This window comes from Lagopus muta, chromosome 34 (genome assembly GCF_023343835.1).
Source record: "Lagopus muta isolate bLagMut1 chromosome 34, bLagMut1 primary, whole genome shotgun sequence".
NCBI lineage: Eukaryota > Metazoa > Chordata > Aves > Galliformes > Phasianidae > Lagopus > Lagopus muta.
Window position 1 is genome coordinate 372,416 of NC_064466.1, and position 26,066 is coordinate 398,481.

The 26,066-nt window shown below is 59.3% G+C and overlaps 2 protein-coding genes across 2 annotated transcripts; both read right to left on the reverse strand.

Moving 5' to 3' along the window:
• Positions 1–6,290: 6,290 nt before the first annotated feature.
• Positions 6,291–9,778, reverse strand: TRAPPC5 (trafficking protein particle complex subunit 5). Its single transcript, XM_048930091.1, is given in 3 exon segments — positions 6,291–7,772; positions 7,775–8,049; positions 9,670–9,778. Coding segments are annotated over 2 exon segments (564 nt in total). The 5' UTR covers positions 8,046–8,049; positions 9,670–9,778; the 3' UTR covers positions 6,291–7,479.
• Positions 9,779–12,316: 2,538 nt separating this feature from the next.
• On the reverse strand, positions 12,317–25,019 carry LOC125686315 (macrophage mannose receptor 1-like). Its single transcript, XM_048930094.1, has 8 exons — positions 24,934–25,019; positions 23,961–24,056; positions 23,754–23,867; positions 22,728–22,787; positions 22,245–22,637; positions 17,013–17,158; positions 12,799–12,908; positions 12,317–12,652 (listed from the first exon to the last, which is right to left on the reverse strand). The coding sequence occupies exons 1-8, from the start codon at positions 24,992–24,994 to the stop codon at positions 12,505–12,507; spliced, it is 1,128 nt and encodes a 375-aa protein (XP_048786051.1). The 5' UTR covers positions 24,995–25,019; the 3' UTR covers positions 12,317–12,504.
• Between the last annotated feature and the right edge of the window lie 1,047 nt (positions 25,020–26,066).

A 26,066-nucleotide genomic window follows, 5' to 3' on the forward strand; every position in this document is an offset into this window, starting at 1 on the left:
ACGTAACAACAGGAGTGACCCAATGTGAGGATGGGGGTTGGTGCTGAGGGATTGCAGTGGGTCCCAATGTCCCCAGGAGGGGCTGAGGGCCACCAGGAGGGACAACGGACACCAATGATGGACACCCAATGCTGAAGGTCACCCAATGGGACAGGAGAACATTTACTGCACCTGAACCAACTCAAGTGTTCCAACATGAAGCCAGACGTGGATGGCAGATGGTGCTGAGTGCCACCAATGGGTCCCAATGTCCCCAGGAGGGGCTGAGGGCCACCAGGAGGGACAACAGACACCAATGATGGACACCCAGGGCTGAAGGTCACCCAAGGGGACAAGAGAACATTTATGGAGCCACGTAACAACAGGAGTGACCCAGTGGGGACAGGGATTGGTTGCCGAAGGATTGCAGTGGGTCCCAATGTCCCCAGGAGGGGCTGAGGGCCACCATGAGTGACAACAGTGATGGACACCCAGGGTTGCAGGTCACCAATGGGACAGGAGAACATTTATGGAGCCACATAACAACGCGAGCGACCCATTGAGGACAGGAGCTTGTGCTGAGGGATTGCAGTGGGTCCCAATGTCCCCAAGTAGCTCCAAGGGCCACCAGGAGGGACAACGGACACCACTGATGGACACCCAGGGCTGAAGGTCACCCAGTGGGCCAAGAGGACGTTGATGGGGCCAGGGAACAACAGCAGTGTCCCAGCATGAAGATGCAGAAGAGCAGGGGATGGTGTTGGTGACATCAGGGTGTCCCCAAGCCGTTCCAAGGGCCACCAGGAGGGAGAACGGACAGCCATGATGGACACCCAGGGCTGATGGTCACCCAATGGGACAGGAGAACATTTATTGCACCTGAACCAACTCCAGTGTTCCAACATGAAGCCAAAGGTGGATGGCAGATGGTGCTGAGTGCCACCAATGGGTCCCAATGTCCCCAGGAGGGGCTGAGGGCCGCCAGGAGGGACAACAGACACCACTGATGGACACCCAGGACTGAAGGTCACCCAAGGGGACAAGAGAACATTTATGGAGCCACGTAACAACAGGAGTGACCCAGTGTGAGGATGGGGGATGTTGCTGAAGAATAGCAGTGGGTCCCAATGTCCCCAAGCAGTTCCAAGGGCCACCAGGTGGGACAACAGACACCAATGATGGACACCCAGGGTTGCAGGTCACCCAGTGGGACAAGAGAACATTTATAGAGCCATGTAACAACGCGAGCAACCCATTGGGGACAGGAGCTTGTGCTGAGGGATTGCAGTGGGTCCCAATGTCCCCAAGTAGCTCCAAGGGCCACCAGGAGGGACAACGGACGCCACTGATGGACACCCAGGGTTGCAGGTCACCCAATGGGCCAAGAGAACATTTATTGCACCTGAACCAACTCCAGTGTTCCAACATGAAGCCAGACGTGGATGGCAGATGGTGCTGAGTGCCACCAATGGGTCCCAATGTCCCCAGGAGGGGCTGAGGGCCACCATGAGTGACAACAGACACCACTGATGGACACCCAGGGCTGAAGGTCACTCAATGGACCAAGAGAACATTTATAGAGCCAGGTAACAACAGGAGTGACCCAGTGGGGACAGGGATTGGTGCCGAAGGATAGCAGTGGGTCCCAATGTCCGCAGGAGGGGCTGAGGGCCACCAGGAGGGACAACAGTGATGGACACCCAGGGTTGCAGGTCACCAATGGGACAGGAGAACATTTATGGAGCCATGTAACAACATGAGTGTCCCAAGGTGAGGACAGGAGTTGGTGCTGAGGGATTGCAGTGGGTCCCAATGTCCCCAGGAGGGGCTGAGGGCCACCAGGAGGGAGAACGGACACCACTGATGGACACCCAGGGCTGAAGGTCACCCAGTGGGCCAAGAGAACATTTACAGAGCCATGTAACAATGTGAATGTCCCAACTTGAGGACAGGGGTTGGTGCTGAGGGATTGCAGTGGGTCCCAATGTCCCCAAGTAGCTCCAAGAGCCACCAGGAGGGACAGCGGACAGCCATGATGGAGACCCAGGGCTGAAGGGCACCCAGTGGGACAGGAGAACATTTATGGAGCCATGTAACAACAGGAGTGACCCAGTGGGGACAGGGATTGGTGCCGAAGGATTGCAGTGGGTCCCAATGTCCCCAGGAGGGGCTGAGGGCCACCATGAGTGACAACAGACACTTCTGATGGACACCCAGGGCTGAAGGTCACCCAATGGGCCAAGAGAACATTTATGGAGCCACGTAACAACGCGAGTGACCCAGTGTGAGGATGGGGGATGTTGCTGAAGAATAGCAGTGGGTCCCAATGTCCCCAAGCTGTTCCAAGAGCCACCAGGAGGGACAACGGACACCACTGATGGACACCCAGGGTTGCAGGTCACCCAATGGGACAGGAGAACATTTACTGCACCTGAACCAACTCAAGTGTTCCAACACGAAGCCAGACATGGATGGCAGATGGTGCTGAGGGCCACCTATGGGTCCCAATGTCCCCAGGAGGGGCTGAGGGCCACCAGGAGGGACAACGGACACCAATGATGGACACCCAGGGCTGAAGGTCACCCAATGGGACAGGAGAACATTTATAGAGCCACATAACAACACGAGTGACCCAGTGGGGACAGGGATTGGTGCTGAGGGATTGCAGTGGGTCCCAATGTCCCCAAGCTGTTCCAAGGGCCACCAGGAGGGACAACGGACACCACTGATGGACACCCAATGCTGAAGGTCACCCAATGGGCCAAGAGAACATTTATAGAGCCATGTAACAACAGGAGTGACCCAGTGTGAGGATGGGGGATGTTGCTGAAGAATAGCAGTGGGTCCCAATGTCCCCAAGCAGTTCCAAGGGCCACCAGGAGGGACAACAGACACCAATGATGGACACCCAGGTTTGAAGGTCACCCAGTGGGACAAGAGAACATTTATGGAGCCATGTAACAACGCGAGCGACCCATTGGGGACAGGAGCTTGTGCTGAGGGATTGCAGTGGGTCCCAATGTCCCCAAGTAGCTCCAAGGGCCACCAGGAGGGACAACGGACACCACTGATGGACACCCAGGGTTGCAGGTCACCCAATGGGCCAAGAGAACATTTATTGCACCTGAACCAACTCAAGTGTTCCAACATGAAGCCAGACGTGGATGGCAGATGGTGCTGAGTGCCACCAATGGGTCCCAATGTCCCCAGGAGGGGCTGAGGGCCACCAGGAGGGACAACAGACACCACTGATGGAGAGCCAATGCTGAAGGTCACCCAAGGGGACAGGAGAACATTTATAGAGCCGTGTAACAACACGAGTGTCCCAACGTGAGGACAGGGGTTGGTGCCGAAGGATTGCAGTGGGTCCCAATGTCCCCAGGAGGGGCTGAGGGCCACCATGAGTGACAACAGTGATGGACACCCAGGGTTGCAGGTCACCAATGGGACAGGAGAACATTTATAGAGCCACGTAACAACACGAGCGACCCATTGGGGACAGGAGCTTGTGCTGAGGGATTGCAGTGGGTCCCAATGTCCCCAAGTAGCTCCAAAAGCCACCAGGAGGGACAATGGACGCCACTGATGGACATCCAATGCTGATGGTCACCCAATGGGCCAAGAGGACATTGATAGAGCCACATAACAACATGAGTGTCCCAGTGTGAGGATGGGGGATGTTGCTGAAGAATAGCAGTGGGTCCCAATGTCCCCAAGTAGCTCCAAAAGCCACCAGGAGGGACAACGGACACCAATGATGGACACCCAAGGTTGAATGTCACCCAATGGGCCAAGAGAACATTTATTGCACCCGAACCAACTCAAGTGCTCCAACACGAAGCCAGACATGGATGGCAGATGGTGCTGAGTGCCACCAATGGGTCCCAATGTCCCCAGGAGGGGCTGAGGGCCACCAGGAGGGACAACAGACACCAATGATGGACACCCAGGGTTGCAGGTCACCAATGGGACAGGAGAACATTTATAGAGCCACATAACAACACGAGTGACCCAGTGGGGACAGGGATTGGTGCTGAGGGATTGCAGTGGGTCCCAATGTCCCCAAGCTGTTCCAAGGGCCACCAGGAGGGACAACGGACACCACTGATGGACACCCAATGCTGAAGGTCACCCAATGGGCCAAGAGAACATTTATAGAGCCATGTAACAACAGGAGTGACCCAGTGTGAGGATGGGGGATGTTGCTGAAGAATAGCAGTGGGTCCCAATGTCCCCAAGCAGTTCCAAGGGCCACCAGGAGGGACAACAGACACCAATGATGGACACCCAGGTTTGAAGGTCACCCAGTGGGACAAGAGAACATTTATGGAGCCATGTAACAACGCGAGCGACCCATTGGGGACAGGAGCTTGTGCTGAGGGATTGCAGTGGGTCCCAATGTCCCCAAGTAGCTCCAAGGGCCACCAGGAGGGACAACGGACGCCACTGATGGACACCCAGGGTTGCAGGTCACCCAATGGGCCAAGAGAACATTTATTGCACCTGAACCAACTCCAGTGTTCCAACATGAAGCCAGACGTGGATGGCAGATGGTGCTGAGTGCCACCAATGGGTCCCAATGTCCCCAGGAGGGGCTGAGGGCCACCATGAGTGACAACAGACACCACTGATGGACACCCAGGGCTGAAGGTCACTCAATGGACCAAGAGAACATTTATAGAGCCAGGTAACAACAGGAGTGACCCAGTGGGGACAGGGATTGGTGCCGAAGGATAGCAGTGGGTCCCAATGTCCGCAGGAGGGGCTGAGGGCCACCAGGAGGGACAACAGTGATGGACACCCAGGGTTGCAGGTCACCAATGGGACAGGAGAACATTTATGGAGCCATGTAACAACATGAGTGTCCCAAGGTGAGGACAGGAGTTGGTGCTGAGGGATTGCAGTGGGTCCCAATGTCCCCAGGAGGGGCTGAGGGCCACCAGGAGGGAGAACGGACACCACTGATGGACACCCAGGGCTGAAGGTCACCCAGTGGGCCAAGAGAACATTTACAGAGCCATGTAACAATGTGAATGTCCCAACTTGAGGACAGGGGTTGGTGCTGAGGGATTGCAGTGGGTCCCAATGTCCCCAAGTAGCTCCAAGAGCCACCAGGAGGGACAGCGGACAGCCATGATGGAGACCCAGGGGCTGAAGGGCACCCAGTGGGACAGGAGAACATTTATGGAGCCATGTAACAACAGGAGTGACCCAGTGGGGACAGGGATTGGGTGCCGAAGGATTGCAGTGGGTCCCATGTCCCCAGGAGGGGCTGAGGGCCACCATGAGTGACAACAGACACTTCTGATGGACACCCAGGGCTGAAGGTCACCCAATGGGCCAAGAGAACATTTATGGAGCCACGTAACAACGCGAGTGACCCAGTGTGAGGATGGGGGATGTTGCTGAAGAATAGCAGTGGGTCCCAATGTCCCCAAGCTGTTCCAAGAGCCACCAGGAGGGACAACGGACGCCACTGATGGACACCCAGGGTTGCAGGTCACCCAATGGGACAGGAGAACATTTACTGCACCTGAACCAACTCAAGTGTTCCAACACGAAGCCAGACATGGATGGCAGATGGTGCTGAGGGCCACCTATGGGTCCCAATGTCCCCAGGAGGGGCTGAGGGCCACCAGGAGGGACAACGGACACCAATGATGGACACCCAGGGCTGAAGGTCACCCAATGGAACAGGAGAACATTTATAGAGCCACATAAACAACACGAGTGACCCAGTGGGGACAGGGATTGGTGCTGAGGGATTGCAGTGGGTCCCAATGTCCCCCAAGCTGTTCCAAGGGCCACCAGGAGGGACAACGGACACCACTGATGGACACCCAATGCTGAAGGTCACCCAATGGGCCAAGAGAACATTTATAGAGCCATGTAACAACAGGAGTGACCCAGTGTGAGGATGGGGGATGTTGCTGAAGAATAGCAGTGGGTCCCAATGTCCCCAAGCAGTTCCAAGGGCCACCAGGAGGGACAACAGACACCAATGATGGACACCCAGGTTTGAAGGTCACCCAGTGGGACAAGAGAACATTTATGGAGCCATGTAACAACGCGAGCGACCCATTGGGGACAGGAGCTTGTGCTGAGGGATTGCAGTGGGTCCCAATGTCCCCAAGTAGCTCCAAGGGCCACCAGGAGGGACAACGGACACCACTGATGGACACCCAGGGTTGCAGGTCACCCAATGGGCCAAGAGAACATTTATTGCACCTGAACCAACTCAAGTGTTCCAACATGAAGCCAGACGTGGATGGCAGATGGTGCTGAGTGCCACCAATGGGTCCCAATGTCCCAGGAGGGGCTGAGGGCCACCAGGAGGGACAACAGACACCACTGATGGAGAGCCAATGCTGAAGGTCACCCAAGGGGACAGGAGAACATTTATAGAGCCGTGTAACAACACGAGTGTCCCAACGTGAGGACAGGGGTTGGTGCCGAAGGATTGCAGTGGGTCCCAATGTCCCCAGGAGGGGCTGAGGGCCACCATGAGTGACAACAGTGATGGACACCCAGGGTTGCAGGTCACCAATGGGACAGGAGAACATTTATAGAGCCACGTAACAACACGAGCGACCCATTGGGGACAGGAGCTTGTGCTGAGGGATTGCAGTGGGTCCCAATGTCCCCAAGTAGCTCCAAAAGCCACCAGGAGGGACAATGGACGCCACTGATGGACATCCAATGCTGATGGTCACCCAATGGGCCAAGAGGACATTGATAGAGCCACATAACAACATGAGTGTCCCAGTGTGAGGATGGGGGATGTTGCTGAAGAATAGCAGTGGGTCCCAATGTCCCCAAGTAGCTCCAAAAGCCACCAGGAGGGACAACGGACACCAATGATGGACACCCAAGGTTGAATGTCACCCAATGGGCCAAGAGAACATTTATTGCACCCGAACCAACTCAAGTGCTCCAACACGAAGCCAGACATGGATGGCAGATGGTGCTGAGTGCCACCAATGGGTCCCAATGTCCCCAGGAGGGGCTGAGGGCCACCAGGAGGGACAACAGACACCAATGATGGACACCCAGGGTTGCAGGTCACCAATGGGACAGGAGAACATTTATGGAGCCACGTAACAACACGAGTGACCCAGTGGGGACAGGGATTGGTGCTGAGGGATTGCAGTGGGTCCCAATGTCCCCAAGCTGTTCCAAGGGCCACCAGGAGGGACAACGGACACCAATGATGGACACCCAATGCTGAAGGTCACCCAATGGGGCCAAGAGAACATTTATAGAGCCAGGTAACAACAGGAGTGACCCAGTGTGAGGATGGGGGATGTTGCTGAAGAATAGCAGTGGGTCCCAATGTCCCCAAGTAGCTCCAAAAGCCACCAGGAGGGACAGTGGTCACCACTGATGGGACACCCAATGCTGATGGTCACCCTAAGGGCCAAGAGAGCATTTATAGAGCCACGTAACAATGCGAGCGTCGCAAGGTGAGGACGGGGGACACCCCCCATCTCCAGGCCCCCCTCATCGCCCCTCCAGGCTCTTGTCCCTGGCGATGACCCCCTCCTCAAACTTGATCATCAGCGTGGTGCCCTTGTGCCAATGCGCCGTCACCTTGGCCGGGAAGCCGCTGGCTCCCAGCACCGCCTCCACCAAACCGGCCGTGAAGGCGGCGCAGTTGAGCGTGCTGTTCTCCCTGGGCACGGAGATGAAGGTGTTGACCAGAGGCTCCCTCTCGATGACGTAGAACGTCTTGTCGTCGTCGTTGGCCTGCTCCAGCTTGTCGGCCTCCTTCCCGAACAGCGCCCTCCACACGGGGCTTTGACGAACAGGAGGATGCTCAGCACTTTGGTCTCGCGGCGCCCGCCCCGCTCGCGGCTCACCAGCGGGTCCAGGAGGCGCAGGCCGACCTGGTGGCCCAGCTGGGCCAGTTTGGACTGCAGCTCGGCCACCGAGTAGACGCGGCGCTGGCAGTACTGCACCAACTCGCAGAAGAGGAGGGCGAAGGCACTCAGGCTCACCTCCCCCCGCGGGCGGCCCAGCGGGCGCTCCAGCAAAGGGGATTTGCCACGGGTGAAGCGGGATTCCATGGTCCTGTATTGGGGGGGGGGGGGTAAAAGTGAGGGGGGGTCGGTGGGTGGGGTGGGGGGAACCCACTGTGGGGTGGGGGGTGGGAGGGAGCCATTGGGAGTTGATGGGTGGGGGGAAGGAAGGGCTTGTTGGGTGGGGGGGGGAGGAGATTCCATGGTCCTATGGTGGGGGGGGGTGTAAAAGTGAGTGGGGGGGTCGGTAGGTGGGGTGGGGGGAACCCACTGGGGGGTGGGGGTTGGGAGGGAAGCCATTGGGAGCTGATGGATGGGGAAGGAAAGGCTCCTTGGGTGGGGGGGGAGGAGATTCCATGGTCCTATATTGGGGGGGGGTGTAAAAGTGAGGGGGGGTGGGGAGGGGGGTGGGGAGGGGGCTGGGGGTGGGGTGGGGGCCTACTGGGGTGGTGGGTGCTGCGAGGGAGCCATTGGGAGCTGTTGGGTGGGGGGAAGGGAGATTCCATGGTCCTATATTGAGGGGGGGGGCTGTAAAAGTGAGGGAGGGGTTGGTGGGGGGTGGGGGGAACCCACTGGGGGGGTGGGGGCTGGGAGGGAGCCATTGGGAGTTGATGGGTGGGGGGACGGGGGGGGGTCATTGAGGGGGGGGGAAGGAGATTCCATGGTCCTATATTGGGGGGGGTGTAAAAGTGAGGGGGGTGGGGAGGGGGGTGGGGAGGGGGGTGGGGAGGGGGGTGGGGAGGGGGGTGGGGAGGGGGGAACCTGCTGGGGGAGTGGGGGCTGGGAGGAAGCCATTGGGAGTTGATGGGTGGGGAAGGAAGGGCTTGTTGGGTGGGGGGGGGAGGAGATTCCATGGTCCAGTATTGGGGGGGGGGGTAAATGTGAGGGGGGGGTCGGTGGGTGGTGGGGGGGAATCCACTGGGGGGTGGGGGCTGGGAGGGAGCCATTGGGAGTTGATGGGTGGGGAGGGGGGTCACTGGAAGCTGATGGGTGGGGGGACTTCAGTGGGTGGGTGGGAGAAGTTGTGGGAGGGAGCTGATGGGTGGGGGACGGGGGGGGGTCATTGCGTGGGGGGGAAGGAGATTCCATGGTCCTATATTGGGGGGGGGGCGGGTAAAAGTGAGGGGGGGTCGGTGGGTGGGGGGTGGGGGGAACCCACTGGGGGGGTGGGGGTTACGAGGGAGCCATTGGGAGCTGATGGGTGGGGGGGGGGGAACCCATTGGGTGGGGGGAGGAAGCCATTGGGAGTTGATGAGGAGGGGACGGGACCCGTTGGGTGGGGGGAGAACCCAGTGGAGACAGTTTGGTGGGGGGGGGGGCACTCATCGGGATGGGGGGGACATTGGGGGGGGGCTGGGGACCCATTTATGGGGGGGCAGCCCTCGTTGGGTGCTGCTGGGTGGGGGGGGGGGGCACTAATTGGGAGACGCTGGGTGGGGGAGGGGCTCGGGGGGGGGGAATAGGAGATGGGGGGGGGGGGCATTAATTGGGTTGGGGGGGGGAAGCCTCTGTGGGGAGGGGGAACCCATAATGAGACCAGGGTTGGGGGGGCACCCATATCCCACTGGGGGGGGGAACGGGGCCGCCATATTGCCTCAGGGCCCATTTGGGGGGGGGCCCAGAGACCCCCACGCCCCAACACCCCCCCGTCGCCCCCCCCGCAGCCCCTTACCAGCAACGCCGCTGTCAAGCCGCTCTACCGCTTTACGGCCGCCGCTGTCGTAAAAGCGCAGCGCAGAGCGGGGAGTTGAGAGATGGGCGTGGCCGAAGCGGGAGGGGCGGGGCCAGGGGTAGAAGCTCCGCCTCCAACCGGAAGTGCGGGTGGTGGCGCCGCTCAGAGGGAGGGGAAACCCATAAAGATCCATGGAGACCCATAGAGACCCCATAGAGAGGGATTCATGGAGACCCCATAGAAAGACCCCTAGAGAAACCCCATAGAGACCCAGAGAGACCCCATAGAGATCCATGGGGACCTATGGAGACCCATGGAAACCCATAGACACCCATAGAGACCCATAGAGGGATTCATAGACCCCATAGAGACCCATAGAGAAACCCCATAAGACCCCATAGAGAGACCCATAGAGACCCATAGAGAGACCCATAGAGAAACCCCATAGAGACCCCAAAGGGAAACCCACAGAGTCCCATAGAGATCCATAGAGCCCCATAGAAACCCCATAGACACCCATAGAGACCCATAGAGACCCCATAGAGAGGCCCCATAGAGACCCATAGGGAGCAGCCTGAACTGCTGACCCATGGGATCTGTGGTGTATTATGGGGCCCCTATGGGGTCTGTGGGTGCTATGGGGCACCTATGGGTGCCATTGGGTACCTATGGGGTCTGCGGCTGCTGTAGGGCACCTATGGGTGCTATGAGGTGCCTACGGGGTCTGTGGGTGTTGTGGGGGCACCTATGGGGTCTGTGGGTGCTATGGGGCGTCTATGGGGTCTGTGGGTTCTGTGGGGCATCTATGCACTGAGGGGCACCGGGGGGCTCTGAGAAGCACTGGGGGGCACTGGGGGCACAAGGGGGCTCTGATGGGCTCCGGGGGCAGTGGGGGGCAGTGGGAAGCACTGGGGGTCACTGGGGGGTTCTGAGAGGCACTGGGAGGACACTGGGGGCACTGGGGGGCACTGGGGGGCATTGACAAGAACTGGGGGGCTCTGAGGGGCACTGACGGGCACTGATGGGCACTGGGGGGCAGTGGGAAGCACTGGGGGGGGCACTGAGGGGCTCTGAGGAGCACTGGGGGGCACTGGGGGGGCATTGACAAGAACAGAACTGGGGGGCGCTGGGGGGCAGTGGGGGGTTCTGAAGAGCACTGGGGGGCTCTGAGAGGCACTGGGGGGGCACTGGGGGCAGTGGGGGACACTGGGGGGCATTGACAAGATCTGGGGGCACTGGGGGCACAAGGGGGCTCTGATGGGCTCCGGGGGCAGTGGGGGGCAGTGGGGGGTTCTGAGAGGCACTGGGGGAACTGGGGGCAGTGGGGGGCACTGGGGGGCTCTGAGGGGCACTGATGGGCACTGGGGGGCAGTGGGAAGCACTGGGGGGGGCTCTGGGGGGCTCTGAGGAGCACTGGGGGGCTCTGAGGGGCACTGGGGGGGCACTGGGGGCAGCGGGGGGCACTGGGGGGCATTGACAAGAACTGGGGGTCACTGGGGGGATCTGAGGGGCACTGACAGGCACTGAGGGGCACTGGGGGGCGCAAGGGGGCTCTGATGAGCACTGGGGGGCAGTGGGGGGGCACTGACAAGAATTGGGGGTCACTGGGGGGCTCTGAGAGGCAGTGGGGGGCAGTGGGGGGCTCTGAGGAGTACTCAGGGGCTCTGAGAGGCACTGGGGGGGCACTGGGGGGCACTGGGGGGCATTGACAAGACCAGAACTGGGGGGCACTGGGGGGCAGTGGGGGGTTCTGAAGAGCACTGGGGGGCTCTGAGGGGCACTGGGGGGGCACTGGGGGCAGTGGGGGGCAGTGGGGGGCATTGACAAGAACTGGGGGTCACTGGGGGGCTTTGAGGAGCACTGGGGGCAGTGGGGGGCAGTGGAAAACACTGGGGGGCAGTGGGGGGATCTGAGGGGCAGTGGGGGGCACAGGTGAAGCTGTGTCAATTTAAGGTTAAGGCTGAGTTTAGGGGCGGATTCAATCATTTAGGGTTAGGGCAGGTTTGGGTTTTGGGGCTGAGTCTGGAGCAAATTGGGGTCGGGCTGAATTTGGGATCAGGCTGCATTTGGGGTCAGGCTGAGTTTGGGGTGGTTTGGGTTCGGACTGATTTTGAGGTTTGGTTGGGTTTGGGAATTCGGGGGGCTTTGGGGATCGGGGGTGTTTGTTGAGGGTTCCTGCAGGGCGTTTGTGGGGCGTTTGGAGGGGATTTGGGGTCGTGCAGGGTGTTTGTGGGGCATTTTGGATTCAATTTGGGGTCCTGCAGGGTGTTTGTGCGGTGTTTGGATGGGATTTGGGGTCATGCAGGGTGTTTGTGGGGCATTTAGAAACAATTTGGGGTCGTGCAGGCTGTTTGTGGGGCGTTATGGAGAGGATTTGGGGTCGTGCAGGGTGTTTGTGGGGCGTTTTGGATTCAATTTGGGGTCCTGCAGGGTGTTTGTGGGGCTTTTGGATGGGATTTGGGGTGGTGCAGGGTGTTTGTGGGGCTTTTGGATTCAATTTGGGGTCGTGCAGGGTGTTTGTGGGGTCTTTGCGCCCCGCATTCCCCCCCCCCCCCCCGCACGGCGCATCTCCTGCCCCATCTCCCCGTGGGTTCAGCGCCCCCCTCCCATTCCCCCCCCCCCAAAAACGGACGCAGCTGAGCCGCTCTCTGGCTCTGCTCGCATTTTATTCCCCCCGCTGACCCCGACTTTCGCTCGCCGCTTCCCCCCATAGCGGACGCACACGGGTCGGATCCTCACCCCGCAGCTCCGCGCTTCGCACGGCGCCCAGCGGAGGCGAATGGCGGGAGGCTTTTCGTGGTTCCCCTCCGCTGCCCCCCCCGAAACCCGGCGTCGTCACGGCCGCCCCTCGCACGCCCAGGGCCGCCCCTCGCACACCCAGGGCAGCGCGCTGTCGCACGGCCACTCGAAGCGCGTCCCGTCCGGCCGCAGCGCCGCGCACTTCTGCTGCCGCCCCCCGTCCGCTTCGTTCGGGTGCCGCCGGCTGCGACGGAAGCGCGGTGGGTTTTGGGGAGGATTGAGGAGTGGGGGGGGGGGTTTAGGGGTGGAGATGGGGGTCTCTCCCCCCCCCTTCTCTCGTCTCCTCATCCCCGGCCCCCCCCCTCGTACCCCCCCCCCCCCCCCCCGTACCCCTGGGTCCGGGTCACGACGGAGCCGTTCGCTCGTTTCCAGGTGCGCTCCAGCTCTTCGTCTCTGATTCCGAGCCACGAGGAGCCGAGCAGCGCGCTTTGGAGGTGAGCCTGGGGGGCGGCGGCGGTCGATGGGACGCTGAGACCCCCCCCCCCCTCCCCCAATCCGACCCCCCTCCCGGGACCCCCAGGACCCCCAAGGACGCCGGGTCCCACCGCCGGCTGGGTCCCGGTGCTGTGATGCCCCCAAAGCTGCCGGCTCTGCCCCGACGTGGGGCGACTTGGGGGGGAAATGTGGGGTCTTTTTTTTGGCTGGGGGGAGGTTGAGGGGGGGGGGGACGGCGGGATTTGGGGTTACGGCGGGATGAAGGGTTGGGGGGAGTCGGGTTGGTGGTCGGGGGGAGCAGGATTGGGGTGAGAGGCGGCAGGGTTAGGGATGATGGCAGGATTGGAATTAGAGCAGGATTAGGATTGGGGGTCATGGCAGGATTGGGGTGGGAGGCAGCACAATTTGGGATTACATCAGGATTAGGATTGGGGGCTGCAGGATTGGGGTGGGGGATGGCAGGATTAGGGTTGTGGGCAGCAGGGTTAGGGACTGTAATAGGATTGGGGTGGGAGGCGGCAGGATTGGGGGTTATGGCAGCATTGGGGCTGTGGCAGGATTGGGATTAGAGCAGGATTAGGATTGGGGGTGGCAGGATTGGGGTGGAGGTAGCAGGATTAGGGATTGTAGTAGGATTGAGGTGGGAGGCTGCAGGATTAGAGATTATGGAAGGATTGGGGGCTATGGCAGGATTAGGATTACAGCAGGATTAGGATTGGGGGGCAGCAGGATTGGGGTTTATGGCAGGATTGAGATTGGGGATGGCAGGATTGGGATTAGAGCAGGATTAGGGGTTGTGGTACGATTAGGATTTAGGGATGGCAGGATTGGGGTGGGAATGGGATTCTGGTCATGGATCGGGGTTGGGTGCAGATGGGATTATGGTTATGGATTAGGATTAAGTGTAGGATGGGGATTGGGTTATGGTGATGGATTAGGATTGGAGGTAGGATGGGATGGGGCTGTGGCCATGGATTGGGGTTGGTGTGGATGGGATTCTGGTTATGGATTGGGTTGGGTGTAGGATGGGGTTGTGGCCATGGATTGGGGTAGGGTGTAGGATGGGGGCAGGATCCTGGCCATGGATTGGGGTTGGAGGTAGGATGGGATTCTGGCCATGCATTGGGGTTGGTGTGAATGGGATTCTGGTTATGGATTGGGGTTGGGTATAGGATGGGGTTGGGGTCATGGATTGGGGTGGGGTGTAGGATGGAAATAGGATTCTGGTCATGGATTGGGGTTGGTGTGGATGGGATTCTGGTTATGGATTGGGGTTGAGTGTAGGATGGAAATAGGATTCTGGTCATGCATTGGGTTGGGGGTAGGATGGGATTCTGGCCATAGATTGGGGTGGGTGTAGGATGGCGTTGTGGCTGTGCATTGGGGTTGGTGTGAATGGGATTCTGGCCATGGATTGGGTTGGGTGTAGGATGGGGATGGGGTTGTGGTCATGGGATGGGATTGAGTGTAGGATGGAAATAGGATTCTGGTCATGGATTGGGGTTGGGTGTAGGATAAGATTCTGGCCATGGATTGGGGTTGGAGGTAGGATGGGATGGGGCTGTGGTCATGGATTGGGGTTGGGTGTGGATGGAAATAGGATTGTGGTCATGGATTAGGGTTGGATGTAGCATGGGATTGTGGTCATGTGATAGGGTTGAGTGTAGGATGGGGACGGGGTTGTGGCCATGGATTAGGGTGGGGTGGATGGGTTTCTGGTCATGGATTAGGATTGGAGGTAGGATGGGATGGGGTCATGGATTGGGGTTGGTGTGGATGGTGTTGTGGCCATGGATTAGGGTTGGGTGTAGGATGGGAATGAGATTCTGGCCATGGATTGGGGTTGGAGGTAGGATGGGGATGGGGTTGTGGTCATGGATTGGGGTTGGGTGTGGATGGAAATAGGATTCTGGTCATGGAATAGGATTGGAGATGGGATGGGGATGGGATTCTGGTCATGGATTGGGATTGGTGTGAATGGGATTCCGGTCATGGATTGGAGTTGGGTGCAGATGGGATTATGGTTATGGATTAGGGTTGGGTGTAGGATGGGGATCAGATTATGGCCAGGGATTAGGATTGGAGATAGGATGGGATGGGGCTGTGGCCATGGATTGGGGTTGGGTGTAGGATGGGATTGTGGTTATGGATTAGGATTGAGTGTAGGATGGGGGTTGGGTTATGGTGATGGATTAGGGTGGGGTGTGGGATGGAAATAGGATTCTGGTCATGGAATAGGATTGAAGATAGGATGGGAATGGGATTCTGGCCGTGGATTGGGGTTGGGTGTAGGATGGGATTGTGGTCATGCGATAGGGTTGAGTGTAGGATGGGGATTGGGGTTGTGGTGATGGATTGGGGTTGGGTATAGGATGGGTTGTGGTCATGGGATGGGATTGAATGTAGGATGGAAATAGGATTCTGGCCATGGGTTGGGGTTGGGTGTAGGATCTGAATGGGATTGTGGCCATGGATTGGGGTTGGAGGTAGGATGGAAATAGGATTCTTTCCATGGATTAGGGTTGGGTGTAGGATGGGGATGGGATTGTGGCCATGGATTGGGGTTGGATGTAGGATGGGGATGGGGTTGTGGTCATGGATTGGGGTTGAGTGTAGGATGGAAATAGGATTCTGGCCATGGAATAGGATTGGGTGTAGGATGGGGATGGGATTCTGGCTGTGGATTGGGGTTGGTGTGAATGGGATTCTGGTTGTGGATTGGGGTTGAGTGTAGGATGGAAATAGGATTCTGGCCATGGGTTGGGGTTGGGTGTAGGATCTGGAGGGGGTTGTGGTCATGGATTGGGGTTGGGTATAGGATGGGGTTGTGGCCATGGGATAGGATTGAGTGTAGGATGGAAATAGGATTCTGGTCATGGATTGGGGTTGGAGATAGGATGGGGATGGGATCCTGGCCATGGATTGGGATTGGTGTGAATGGGATTGTGGTCATGGATTGGAGTTGGGTGTAGGAGGGAAATAGGATTCTGGTCATGGATTGGGGTTGGTGTGGATGGGATTCTGATTAGGGATTAGGGTTGGGTGTAGGATGGGAATGAGATTCTGGCCATGGATTTGGATTGGAGGTAGGATGGGGATGGGGTTGTGGTCATGGATTGGGGTGGGGTGTGGATGGAAATAGGATTCTGGTCATGGATTGGGGTTGGAGATAGGATGGGGATGGGATTCTGGCCGTGGATTGGGGTTGGGTGTAGGATGGGATTGTGGTCATGCGATAGGGTTGAGTGTAGGATGGGGATGGGGTTGTGGCCATGGATTGGGGTTGAGTGTAGGATGGGTTGTGGTCATGGGATGGGATTGAATGTAGGATGGAAATAGGATTCTGGGCATGGATTGGGGTTGGAGGTAAAATGGGGGTGGGGTTGTGGCCATGGATTAGGATTGGAGGTAGGATGGGATTCTGGCCATAGATTGGGGTTGAGTGTAGGATGGAAATAGGATTCTGGCCATGGATTAGGACTGGGGGTAGGATGGGGATGGGATTCTGGTCATGGATTGGGGTTGGAGGTAAAATGGGGTTATGGTGATGGATTGGGGTTGGGTGTAGGATCTGGATGGGATTGTGGCCATGGATTGGGGTTGGGTATGGGATGGAAATAGGATTCTGGCCATGGATTGGGGTTGGTGTGAATGGGATTCTGGCCATGGATTGGGGTTGGAGGTAAAATGGGGGTGGGGTTGTGGCCATGGATTAGGATTGGAGGTAGGATGGGGTTATGATGATGGATTGGGTGGGGTGTAGGATGGAAGTAGGATTGTAGCCATGGATTGGGGTTGGGTGTAGGATGGAAATAGGATTCTGGTCATGGATTAGGCTTGGAGATAGGATGGGGATGGGATTCTGGCCGTGGATTGGGGTTGGTGTGAATGGGATTCTGGTTATGGATTGGGTTGGGTATAGGATGGGGTTATGATGATGGATTGGGGTTGGGTATAGGATGGAAATAGGATTCTGGCCATGGATTAGGGTTGGAGGTAGGATGGGGTTGTGGCCATGGATTGGGGTTGGGTGTAGAATGGGGGCAGGATCCTGGTGGTGGATGAGGGTGGGGGTCGGCTGTAGGATGAGGGTCTGGGTTTGGGGTCACCTTCTCCTCGTCGCCGTCCACCTCCAGCAGCTCTGCCCCATGCGCTGAGCAGAAGCCCCACGCGCCGTCCCACGTCTCGGTTGTGCTGGAGTAGAAATAACAGGACCCCCCAAAATACGTCCAACCCTGGGGGCAAACGGGGCAACCTGGGCAGGGGACACAAACCCCAAACGGGGCTGTGAGACCCCATTCCGTCCGCTTTGGGGTCTGGGTTTAACCTGGAAGAATTCAGGGTTCTACACAACCGTGGCCCCATGGGGGGTTTGGGTTCAGCCCCAGTCCTGTGGATGTGGGGCTACGATGGGGGCAGGGTTGGGATTTGGGGTGGAATTGGGGTCAGCTGGAGCCCCCTGTGTTTAGGGTTGGGTGAAGGTCAGAGCCCTGCTGGGGTTGGGTTGGGGTTTGGGATCAGGGCTGGGTTGGATTTGGGATCAGGGCTGGGTTGGGATTTGGGATCAGGGCTGGGTTGGGATTTGGGATCAGGGCTGGGTTGGGATTGGGATCAGGGCTGGATTGGGTTTGGGATCAGGGCTGGATTTGGGATCAGAGCTGGGTTGGATTTGGGATCAGGGCTGGGTTGGATTTGGGATCAGGGCTGGGTTGGATTTGGGATCAGAGCTGGGTTGGGATCAGGGCTGGGTTGGATTTGGGATCAGGGCTGGGTTGGATTTGGGATCAGGGCTGGGTTGGGATTTGGGATCAGGGCTGGGTTGGGATTTGGGATCAGGGCTGGGTTGGGATTGGGATCAGGGCTGGATTGGGTTTGGGATCAGGGCTGGATTTGGGATCAGAGCTGGGTTGGATTTGGGATCAGGGCTGGGTTGGATTTGGGATCAGGGCTGGGTTGGATTTGGGATCAGGGCTGGGTTGGATTTGGGATCAGGGCTGGGTTGGGATTTGGGATCAGAGCTGGGTTGGATTTGGGATCAGGGCTGGGTTGGGGTTTGGGATCAGGGCTGGGTTGGGATTTGGGATCAGGGCTGGGTTGGGATTTAGGATCAGGGCTGGATTGGGATTTGGGATCAGGGCTGGGTTGGGATTTGGGATCAGAGCTGGGTTGGATTTGGGATCAGGGCTGGGTTGGGATTTGGGATCAGGGCTGGGTTGGGTTTGGGATCAGGGCTGGGTTGGGATTTAGGATCAGGGCTGGGTTGGATTTGGGATCAGGGCTGGGTTGGGATTTGGGATCAGGGCTGGGTTGGATTTGGGATCAGGGCTGGGTTGGATTTGGGATCAGGGCTGGGTTGGGATTTGGGATCAGGGCTGGGTTGGGGTTTGGGATCAGGGCTGGGTTGGATTTGGGATCAGGGCTGGGTTGGGATCAGGGCTGGGTTGGGATTTGGGATCAGGGCTGGGTTGGATTTGGGATCAGGGCTGGGTTGGGGTTTGGGATCAGGGCTGGGTTGGATTTGGGATCAGGGCTGGGTTGGATTTGGGATCAGAGCTGGGTTGGGATCAGGGCTGGGTTGGATTTGGGATCAGGGCTGGGTTGGATTTGGGATCAGGGCTGGGTTGGATTTGGGATCAGGGCTGGATTGGGATTTAGGATCAGGGCTGGGTTGGGATTTGGGATCAGGGCTGGGTTGGGATTTAGGATCAGGGCTGGGTTGGATTTGGGATCAGGGCTGGGTTGGATTTGGGATCAGGGCTGGGTTGGGTTTGGGATCAGGGCTGGGTTGGGTTTGGGATCAGGGCTGGGTTGGATTTGGGATCAGGGCTGGGTTGGATTTGGGATCAGGGCTGGGTTGGATTTGGGATCAGGGCTGGGTTGGGTTTGGGATCAGGGCTGGGTTGGGTTTGGGATCAGGGCTGGGTTGGATTTGGGATCAGGGCTGGGTTGGGTTTGGGATCAGGGCTGGGTGGGATTTGGGATCAGGGCTGGGTTGGAATTGGGATCAGGGCTGGGTTGGGGTTTGGGATCAGGGCTGGGTGGGATTTGGGATCAGGGCTGGGTTGGATTTGGGATCAGGGCTGGGTTGGAATTGGGATCAGGGCTGGGTTGGGATTTGGGATCAGGGCTGGGTTGGGATTTAGGATCAGGGCTGGGTTGGGTTTGGGATCAGGGCTGGGTTGGGATTTAGGATCAGGGCTGGGTTGGGATTGGGATCAGGGCTGGGTTGGGATTGGGATCAGGGCTGGATTTGGGATCAGAGCTGGGTTGGATTTAGGATCAGGGCTGGGTTGGGATTTGGGATGAGGGCTGGATTGGGATTTGGGATCAGAGCTGGGTTGGATTTGGGATCAGGGCTGGGTTGGGGTTTGGGATCAGGGCTGGGTTGGGATTTGGGATCAGGGCTGGGTTGGATTTGGGATCAGGGCTGGATTGGGATTTGGGATCAGGGCTGGGTTGGGATTTGGGATCAGGGCTGGGTTGGATTTGGGATCAGGGCTGGGTTGGGATTTGGGATCAGGGCTGGGTTGGGATTTAGGATCAGGGCTGGGTTGGGGTTTGGGATCAGGGCTGGGTTGGGATTTAGGATCAGGGCTGGGTTGGATTTGGGATCAGGGCTGGGTTGGGATTTGGGATCAGGGCTGGGTTGGATTTGGGATCAGGGCTGGGTTGGATTTGGGATCAGGGCTGGGTTGGGATTTGGGATCAGGGCTGGGTTGGGGTTTGGGATCAGGGCTGGGTTGGATTTGGGATCAGGGCTGGGTTGGGATCAGGGCTGGGTTGGGATTTGGGATCAGGGCTGGGTTGGATTTGGGATCAGGGCTGGGTTGGGGTTTGGGATCAGGGCTGGGTTGGATTTGGGATCAGGGCTGGGTTGGATTTGGGATCAGAGCTGGGTTGGGATCAGGGCTGGGTTGGATTTGGGATCAGGGCTGGGTTGGATTTGGGATCAGGGCTGGGTTGGATTTGGGATCAGGGCTGGATTGGGATTTAGGATCAGGGCTGGGTTGGGATTTGGGATCAGGGCTGGGTTGGGATTTAGGATCAGGGCTGGGTTGGATTTGGGATCAGGGCTGGGTTGGATTTGGGATCAGGGCTGGGTTGGGTTTGGGATCAGGGCTGGGTTGGGTTTGGGATCAGGGCTGGGTTGGATTTGGGATCAGGGCTGGGTTGGATTTGGGATCAGGGCTGGGTTGGATTTGGGATCAGGGCTGGGTTGGATTTGGGATCAGGGCTGGGTTGGGTTTGGGATCAGGGCTGGGTGGGATTTGGGATCAGGGCTGGGTTGGAATTGGGATCAGGGCTGGGTTGGGGTTTGGGATCAGGGCTGGGTGGGATTTGGGATCAGGGCTGGGTTGGATTTGGGATCAGGGCTGGGTTGGAATTGGGATCAGGGCTGGGTTGGGATTTGGGATCAGGGCTGGGTTGGGATTTAGGATCAGGGCTGGGTTGGGTTTGGGATCAGGGCTGGGTTGGGATTGGGATCAGGGCTGGGTTGGGATTGGGATCAGGGCTGGATTTGGGATCAGAGCTGGGTTGGATTTAGGATCAGGGCTGGGTTGGGATTTGGGATGAGGGCTGGATTGGGATTAGTGGGGTTTGGGCTGGGTTGGGGTTGGTTTAAGCGCTGTGTATGTAGGGTATATTTGGGGCTGGGCTGGGTTTAGGTTCGATTTGGGTTTAGGTTCAATCCTGTGTTTTTAGGATCCCAGCTGCAGGAAGGGTTCAGACCCCACAGCAGCCCAGGTGGAGCTGAAGCTGCGTCTGTGTAAGGTTAGGGCTGAGTTTGGGGTTGGATTAAATCATGTAGGGTCAGGGCAGGGTCAGGATGTGGGGCTGAGTTTGGAGCAAATTGGGGTTGGAGCGAGTTTGGGGTTGAGCTGTGTTTGGAGTCAGACTGAGTTTGGGGCAGTTTGGGGCCAGGCTGCCTTTGGGGTCAGACTGGATTTGAGGCAGATTGGGGTCAGGCTGCATTTGGGGTTGGGCTGAGTTTGGGGTCAGATTGGATTTGGGGCAGTTTGGGGTCAGCGTAAGTTTGGGGTCGTGCTGAGTTTGGGGCCAGGCTGAGTTTGGGGTCAAACTGGATTTGGGGCAGTTTGGGGTCAGGCTGGATTTGGGGCAGTTCAGGTTTGAACTGAGTTTGGGGCCAGGCTGAGTTTGGAGCAGTTTGGGTTCAGGCTGGGTTTAGGGTCATGCTGAGTTTGGGGTCCAACTGGATTTGGGGCTGTTTGGGGTCAGGCTGAGTTTGGGGCAGTTCGGATTTGAACTGAGTTTGGGTTCAGGCTGAGTTTGGAGCAATTTGGGGTCAGGCTGAGTTTGGGGTCAGGCTGGATTTGGGGCTGTTTGAGTTTGAACTGAGTTTGGGGTCCAACTGGATTTGGGGCTGTTTGGGGTTAGGCTGAGTTTGGGGCAGTTCGGATTTGAACTGAGTTTGGGTTCAGGCTGAGCTTGGGGTCAGGCTGGATTTGGGGCAGTTCGGATTTGAACTGAGTTTGGGTTCAGGCTGAGTTTGGAGCAATTTGGGGTCAGGCTGAGTTTGGGGTCAGGCTGGATTTGGGGCTGTTTGAGTTTGAACTGAGTTTGGGGTCAGGCTGAGTTTGGGGCAGTTTGGGGTCAGGTTGAATTTGGGGTCAGGCTGGATTTGGGGCAGTTTGGGGTCAGGCTGCGTTTAGGGTCAGGCTGGATTTGGTGCAGTTCAGGTTTGAACTGAGTTTGGGGTCAGGCTGAGTTTGGAGCAGTTTAGGGTCAGGCTGAGCTTAGGATCAGGCTGCGTTTGGCGTCAGGCTGAATTTGGGATCCAACTGGATTTGGGGCAGTTCAAGTTTGAACTGAGTTTGGGGTCAGGCTGCATTTGGGGCAGCTTGGGGTCAGGCCGGATTTGGGGCTGTTTGGGGTCAGGCTGAGTTTGGAGCAGTTTAGGGTCAGTCTGAGCTTAGGGTCAGGCTGAGTTTGGGGTCAGGCTGGATTTGGGGCAGTTCAGGTTTGAACTGAGTTTGGGGTCAGGCTGAGTTTGGGGTCAGGCTGGATTTGGGGCTGTTTGAGTTTGAACTGAGTTTGGGGCCAGGCTGAGTTTGGAGCAGTTTGGGTTCAGGCTGAGGTTTAGGGTCATGCTGAGTTTGGCGTCCAACTGGATTTGGGGCAGTTTGGGGTTAGGCTGCGTTTAGGGTCAGGCTGGATTTGGGGCAGTTTAGGTTTGAACTGAGTTTGGGTTCGGGCTGAGTTTGGGGCAGTTTGGAGCAATTTGGGTTCAGGCTGAGTTTGTGGCCAGGCTGCTGCCTCTTTGGGCTGCAGCAGCCCCCAGACCCCCAGCAGACCCCCATCACCCCCCACTGGGCACTGACAGGAGCGCGCGCACAGCTCCTCGCCGCTCCCGTGCGCGACCCATCGGCTCCACTCGCGGTCCCCCACGTAGAGCATCACCGTCTGCCTCGCGTTGTTGCCGTAGTTGAAGTAGAGCCGCTGCCCGGCCAGAGCCAGCAGCCCCCCTCCTCCGCACTCCCACCGCTGCAACCTTCCGTCCTCCCTGCAGGGCTGCAGCATCACGACGGATAAATTCTGCCCCGCCGCCGCCGTGACGCACAGCCGCCTCTCCGCGTTCCAGAGCCGCATCCCCGGCAGCCACTGGAAGCGTTGGGCCGCCGATTCGGGAAGGCACGGAGAGGCGGTCAGCTGCCGCCCGCGGGCTTCCACGCACATGTCGTGAGCTCTGTTGTACAGCAGGAAGGAGCGGGACGCTGCGGGAACGGAGGTTGGGGTTTTGGGGTGCGGGGACGGGGCTGCGGTTGGGGATGGGGGCTGGAGGGGGGGGGGAACGCGGCGCGCACCCATGCCGGGGTTGGGCTGCAGCTTCTCCGCGTCCTGCAGGGCTGCGGTCAGCGCTGCGACTGGGGGAGAGAAGGGGAATCCTGAAAGTGTAGGGCATCAAGGGGGCGGGGAGGAAGGGGGGGGGAGACGGACGGCCCAGCTCCGCCCCCGGCAGACCCAGCATCGTCTCCTAAAGTTGGGGAGACCCCACGGAGACCCCGGTACCCAAATTCTGTCCCCATATCATCCCCAAGGGTTGGAGAGCCCCCACAGAGCCCCCCAGCACTGAACTCTGCCCCAACAGCCCCTAAAACACGAGGGGAGTCCCCGTGGAGACCCCCAGGACCCCAATTCTGCCCCCGGCAGCCCCAGCATCACATCCTAAAGTGGGGAAGACCCCCATGGAGCCCCCCAGCACTGAACTCTGCCCCAACAGCCCCAGCATCATCCTCAAAAGTGAGGGAGACCCCCGTGGAGCCTCCCCTCCCCCCCCAGGACCCCAACTCTGTCCCCAGCAGCATCCCTTGAAGTGGGGGAGCCCCTATAGAACCCCCCCCCTCAAAAAAAACCCTCAACTCAGCCCCAACCTCATTTCCCAAGGGTGGGGTCCCCATGGAGACCCCCCAGGACCCCAACTCTGCCCCCAGCAGCCCCAGCATCATCCCCAAAAGTGGGGAAGACCCCCGTGGAGCCCCCCAGCACCTGAACTCTGCCCCCAGCAGCATCCTCTAAAGTGGGGGAGCCCCTGTGGAGACCCCTCCCCCAAAAAAACACTTCAGCTCAGCCCCAACCTCATTTCCCAAGGGTGGGGTCCCCATGGAGACCCCCAGGACCTCAACTCTGCCCCCAGCAGCCCCAGGATTGGTGTCAACATCCCCCAAAGTGAGAGAACCCCTATGGAGACCCCCGGAGCCCCAACTCTGCCCCAACATCACCTCCCGATGTTGGGGAGCCCCCAAGGAGCCCCCCCAGCACCTTCCCTCTGCCCCACGTCATTCCCCAAGGTTGGGGACCCCTCCGTTGAGCCCCGCAGACCCCATACTCACTCCGCCTCGTCCCGAGGGAGAGGAGGAAGACGTTGAGCAGCACCGAGAGCCCCAGGGCCACAGCCCCCACCAGCAGCAGCCTGTCCTGGGGGCAGCCCTGCCTCACTGGGGACACTGGGGGGAGGAGGTGACAACGGGTCGCTATGGGGCGGCAGGACCCCGATTTGGGCTGCGTTGCCTCGTCCCTATGGGTCGCTCACGCCGTACCTGGGGGGTCAGGTGAGTGCTTCCGGCTCGGAGCAGTGATGGGGGGGTCCAAAGGTTCGTAGGGGTTCTCCTCCATGGGGTGCAGGTCGCTGCAGGCTGTGGAGGGGACAGCGCTCATGGGGGAACCCCCCCTGTGCCCCACCTCCAAATGGAGGGACTCACCCTGAGCACCGAAATGAGGGGTTCCCCCCAGTGTCACCGTGCTGGGGACCCCCCCCTTGGGCACTGGAGATGGGGGATCTGCCCCAGGAGAGGGCACTGGGGGGTGGAAATGGGGGCAGGGGGCCACCACCAAGCCTGGGGGTCCCTCATCACCTTAATGAGAGGTCCCCCCTGGTGTCACCATGCTGGGACCCCCCCCCTTGAGCACTGGAGATGGGGGATCTGCCCCAGGGGTGGGCGCTGGGGGGTGGAAATGGAAATCATCCCCTAAAACAGGGGAGACCCCCATGGAGACCCCCAGGAGCCCAACTCTGCCCCCAGCAGCCCCAGCATCATCCCCAAAAGTGGGGGAGACCCCTATGGAGCCCCCCCCCCCCAGGACCCCAATTCTGCCCACAGCAGCATCCCCTGAAATGGGGGAGCCCCTATGGAGACCCTCCCCAAAAAAAACCCTCAACTCAGCCCCAACCTCATTTCCCTTTGGTGCCCTTTGATGCCACCATCAAGCCTGGGGGTCCCTCATCACCTTAATGAGAGGTCCCCCCCTGGTGTCACTGTGCTGGGACCCCCCCCTTGGGCACTGGAGATGGGGGATCTGCCCCAAGGGTGGGCACTGGGGGGTGGAAATGGGGGCAGGGGTCCCTTTGGTGCCACCAGCCCTGGGGATCTCTTTTGGGGATGAGGAGCCCCCCCTTGGTGCCACAGCTCATCCTAGGCACTCCCCCCCCTCCCCACCTCAGATCACCTCTGGTTGTCACCACGCACCTCAGTGACCCCCCCCCCCCATCACCACCCCCCACCCCCCACCTACCCTTGTCCCCACAGGGTCCTCCTGTCCCCCACTCCTGCCCGGACTCGATGTTGCCGTACATCGTCCTCTTGTCACCAATGAACCGTCCTTGTGTCTGTCCTGGTTGATAAGAGCAGAGAAAAAGGGGGGGGGGGGGGGGGGGGGGGACACGACAGGATGTGGGGGGGGCCTCAAAAGGGGCCCCTCAGCACCCACAGCTCCGTCCCTGCGCCCCAGGGCTGGGCTGGAGGTGATGCCAACAGTGACGGGTGCCGGAGGCTGCACCCATGGGTGCGGGAGATGTGGGGAGAGGAAGGACTGGGGGACACCCCGATGGCACCCAGGGTGACCCCGTGGCGGTGCCTGTCGTGCCCCCCATGCTCGAGCTGTCCCCACATCTGCTGTGTCCCCATTGTCCCCATGGCCAGGGAGCATCCACTGCCATCCCCATGGTGTCCCCACGGTGTCCCCATGCCAACACCCGCGATGTCCCCGTGCCCAACACATCCCTGCTGTGCACCCATCCCAGCACCCAGGGTGACAAAAGGGGCCCTCAGGGGGGGCGAGGGGGGGGGGGACAGGACAGGGGCACCCTGCTGGGCTCTGCAGGAAGAGCTGGGTGCTATCGGCATCCGCCAGCCTCAGCCACAGCGCCCGGCTGTGGGGGCACCGCTGTGGGGGTGTGGGGTGACGATGGGTGCCCTGTGGGGTGACGATGGGGCCCTGTGGGGTGACGATGGGGCCCTGTGGGGTGATGATGGGGCCCTGGGGGTGATGATGGGTGCCCTGGGGGGTGACGATGGGCGTCCTGTGGGGTGATGATGGGCACCCAGTGGGGTGATGATGGGGCCCTATGGGGTGATGATGGGGCCCTGTGGGGTGACAATGGGGCCCTGGGGGGTGACGATGGGTGCCCTGTGGGGTGACAATGGGGCCCTGTGGGGTGACGATGGGTGCCCTGTGGGGTGATGATGGGCGGCCTGTGGGGTGACGATGGGCACCCTGGGGGGTGATGATGGGCGCCCTGGGGGGTGACATTGGGTGCCCTGGGGGGTGATGATGGGCACCCAGTGGGGTGACAGTGGGGCCCTATGGGGTGACGATGGGCGCTCTGGGGGGTGATGATGGGTGCCCTGTGGGGTGATGATGGGCGC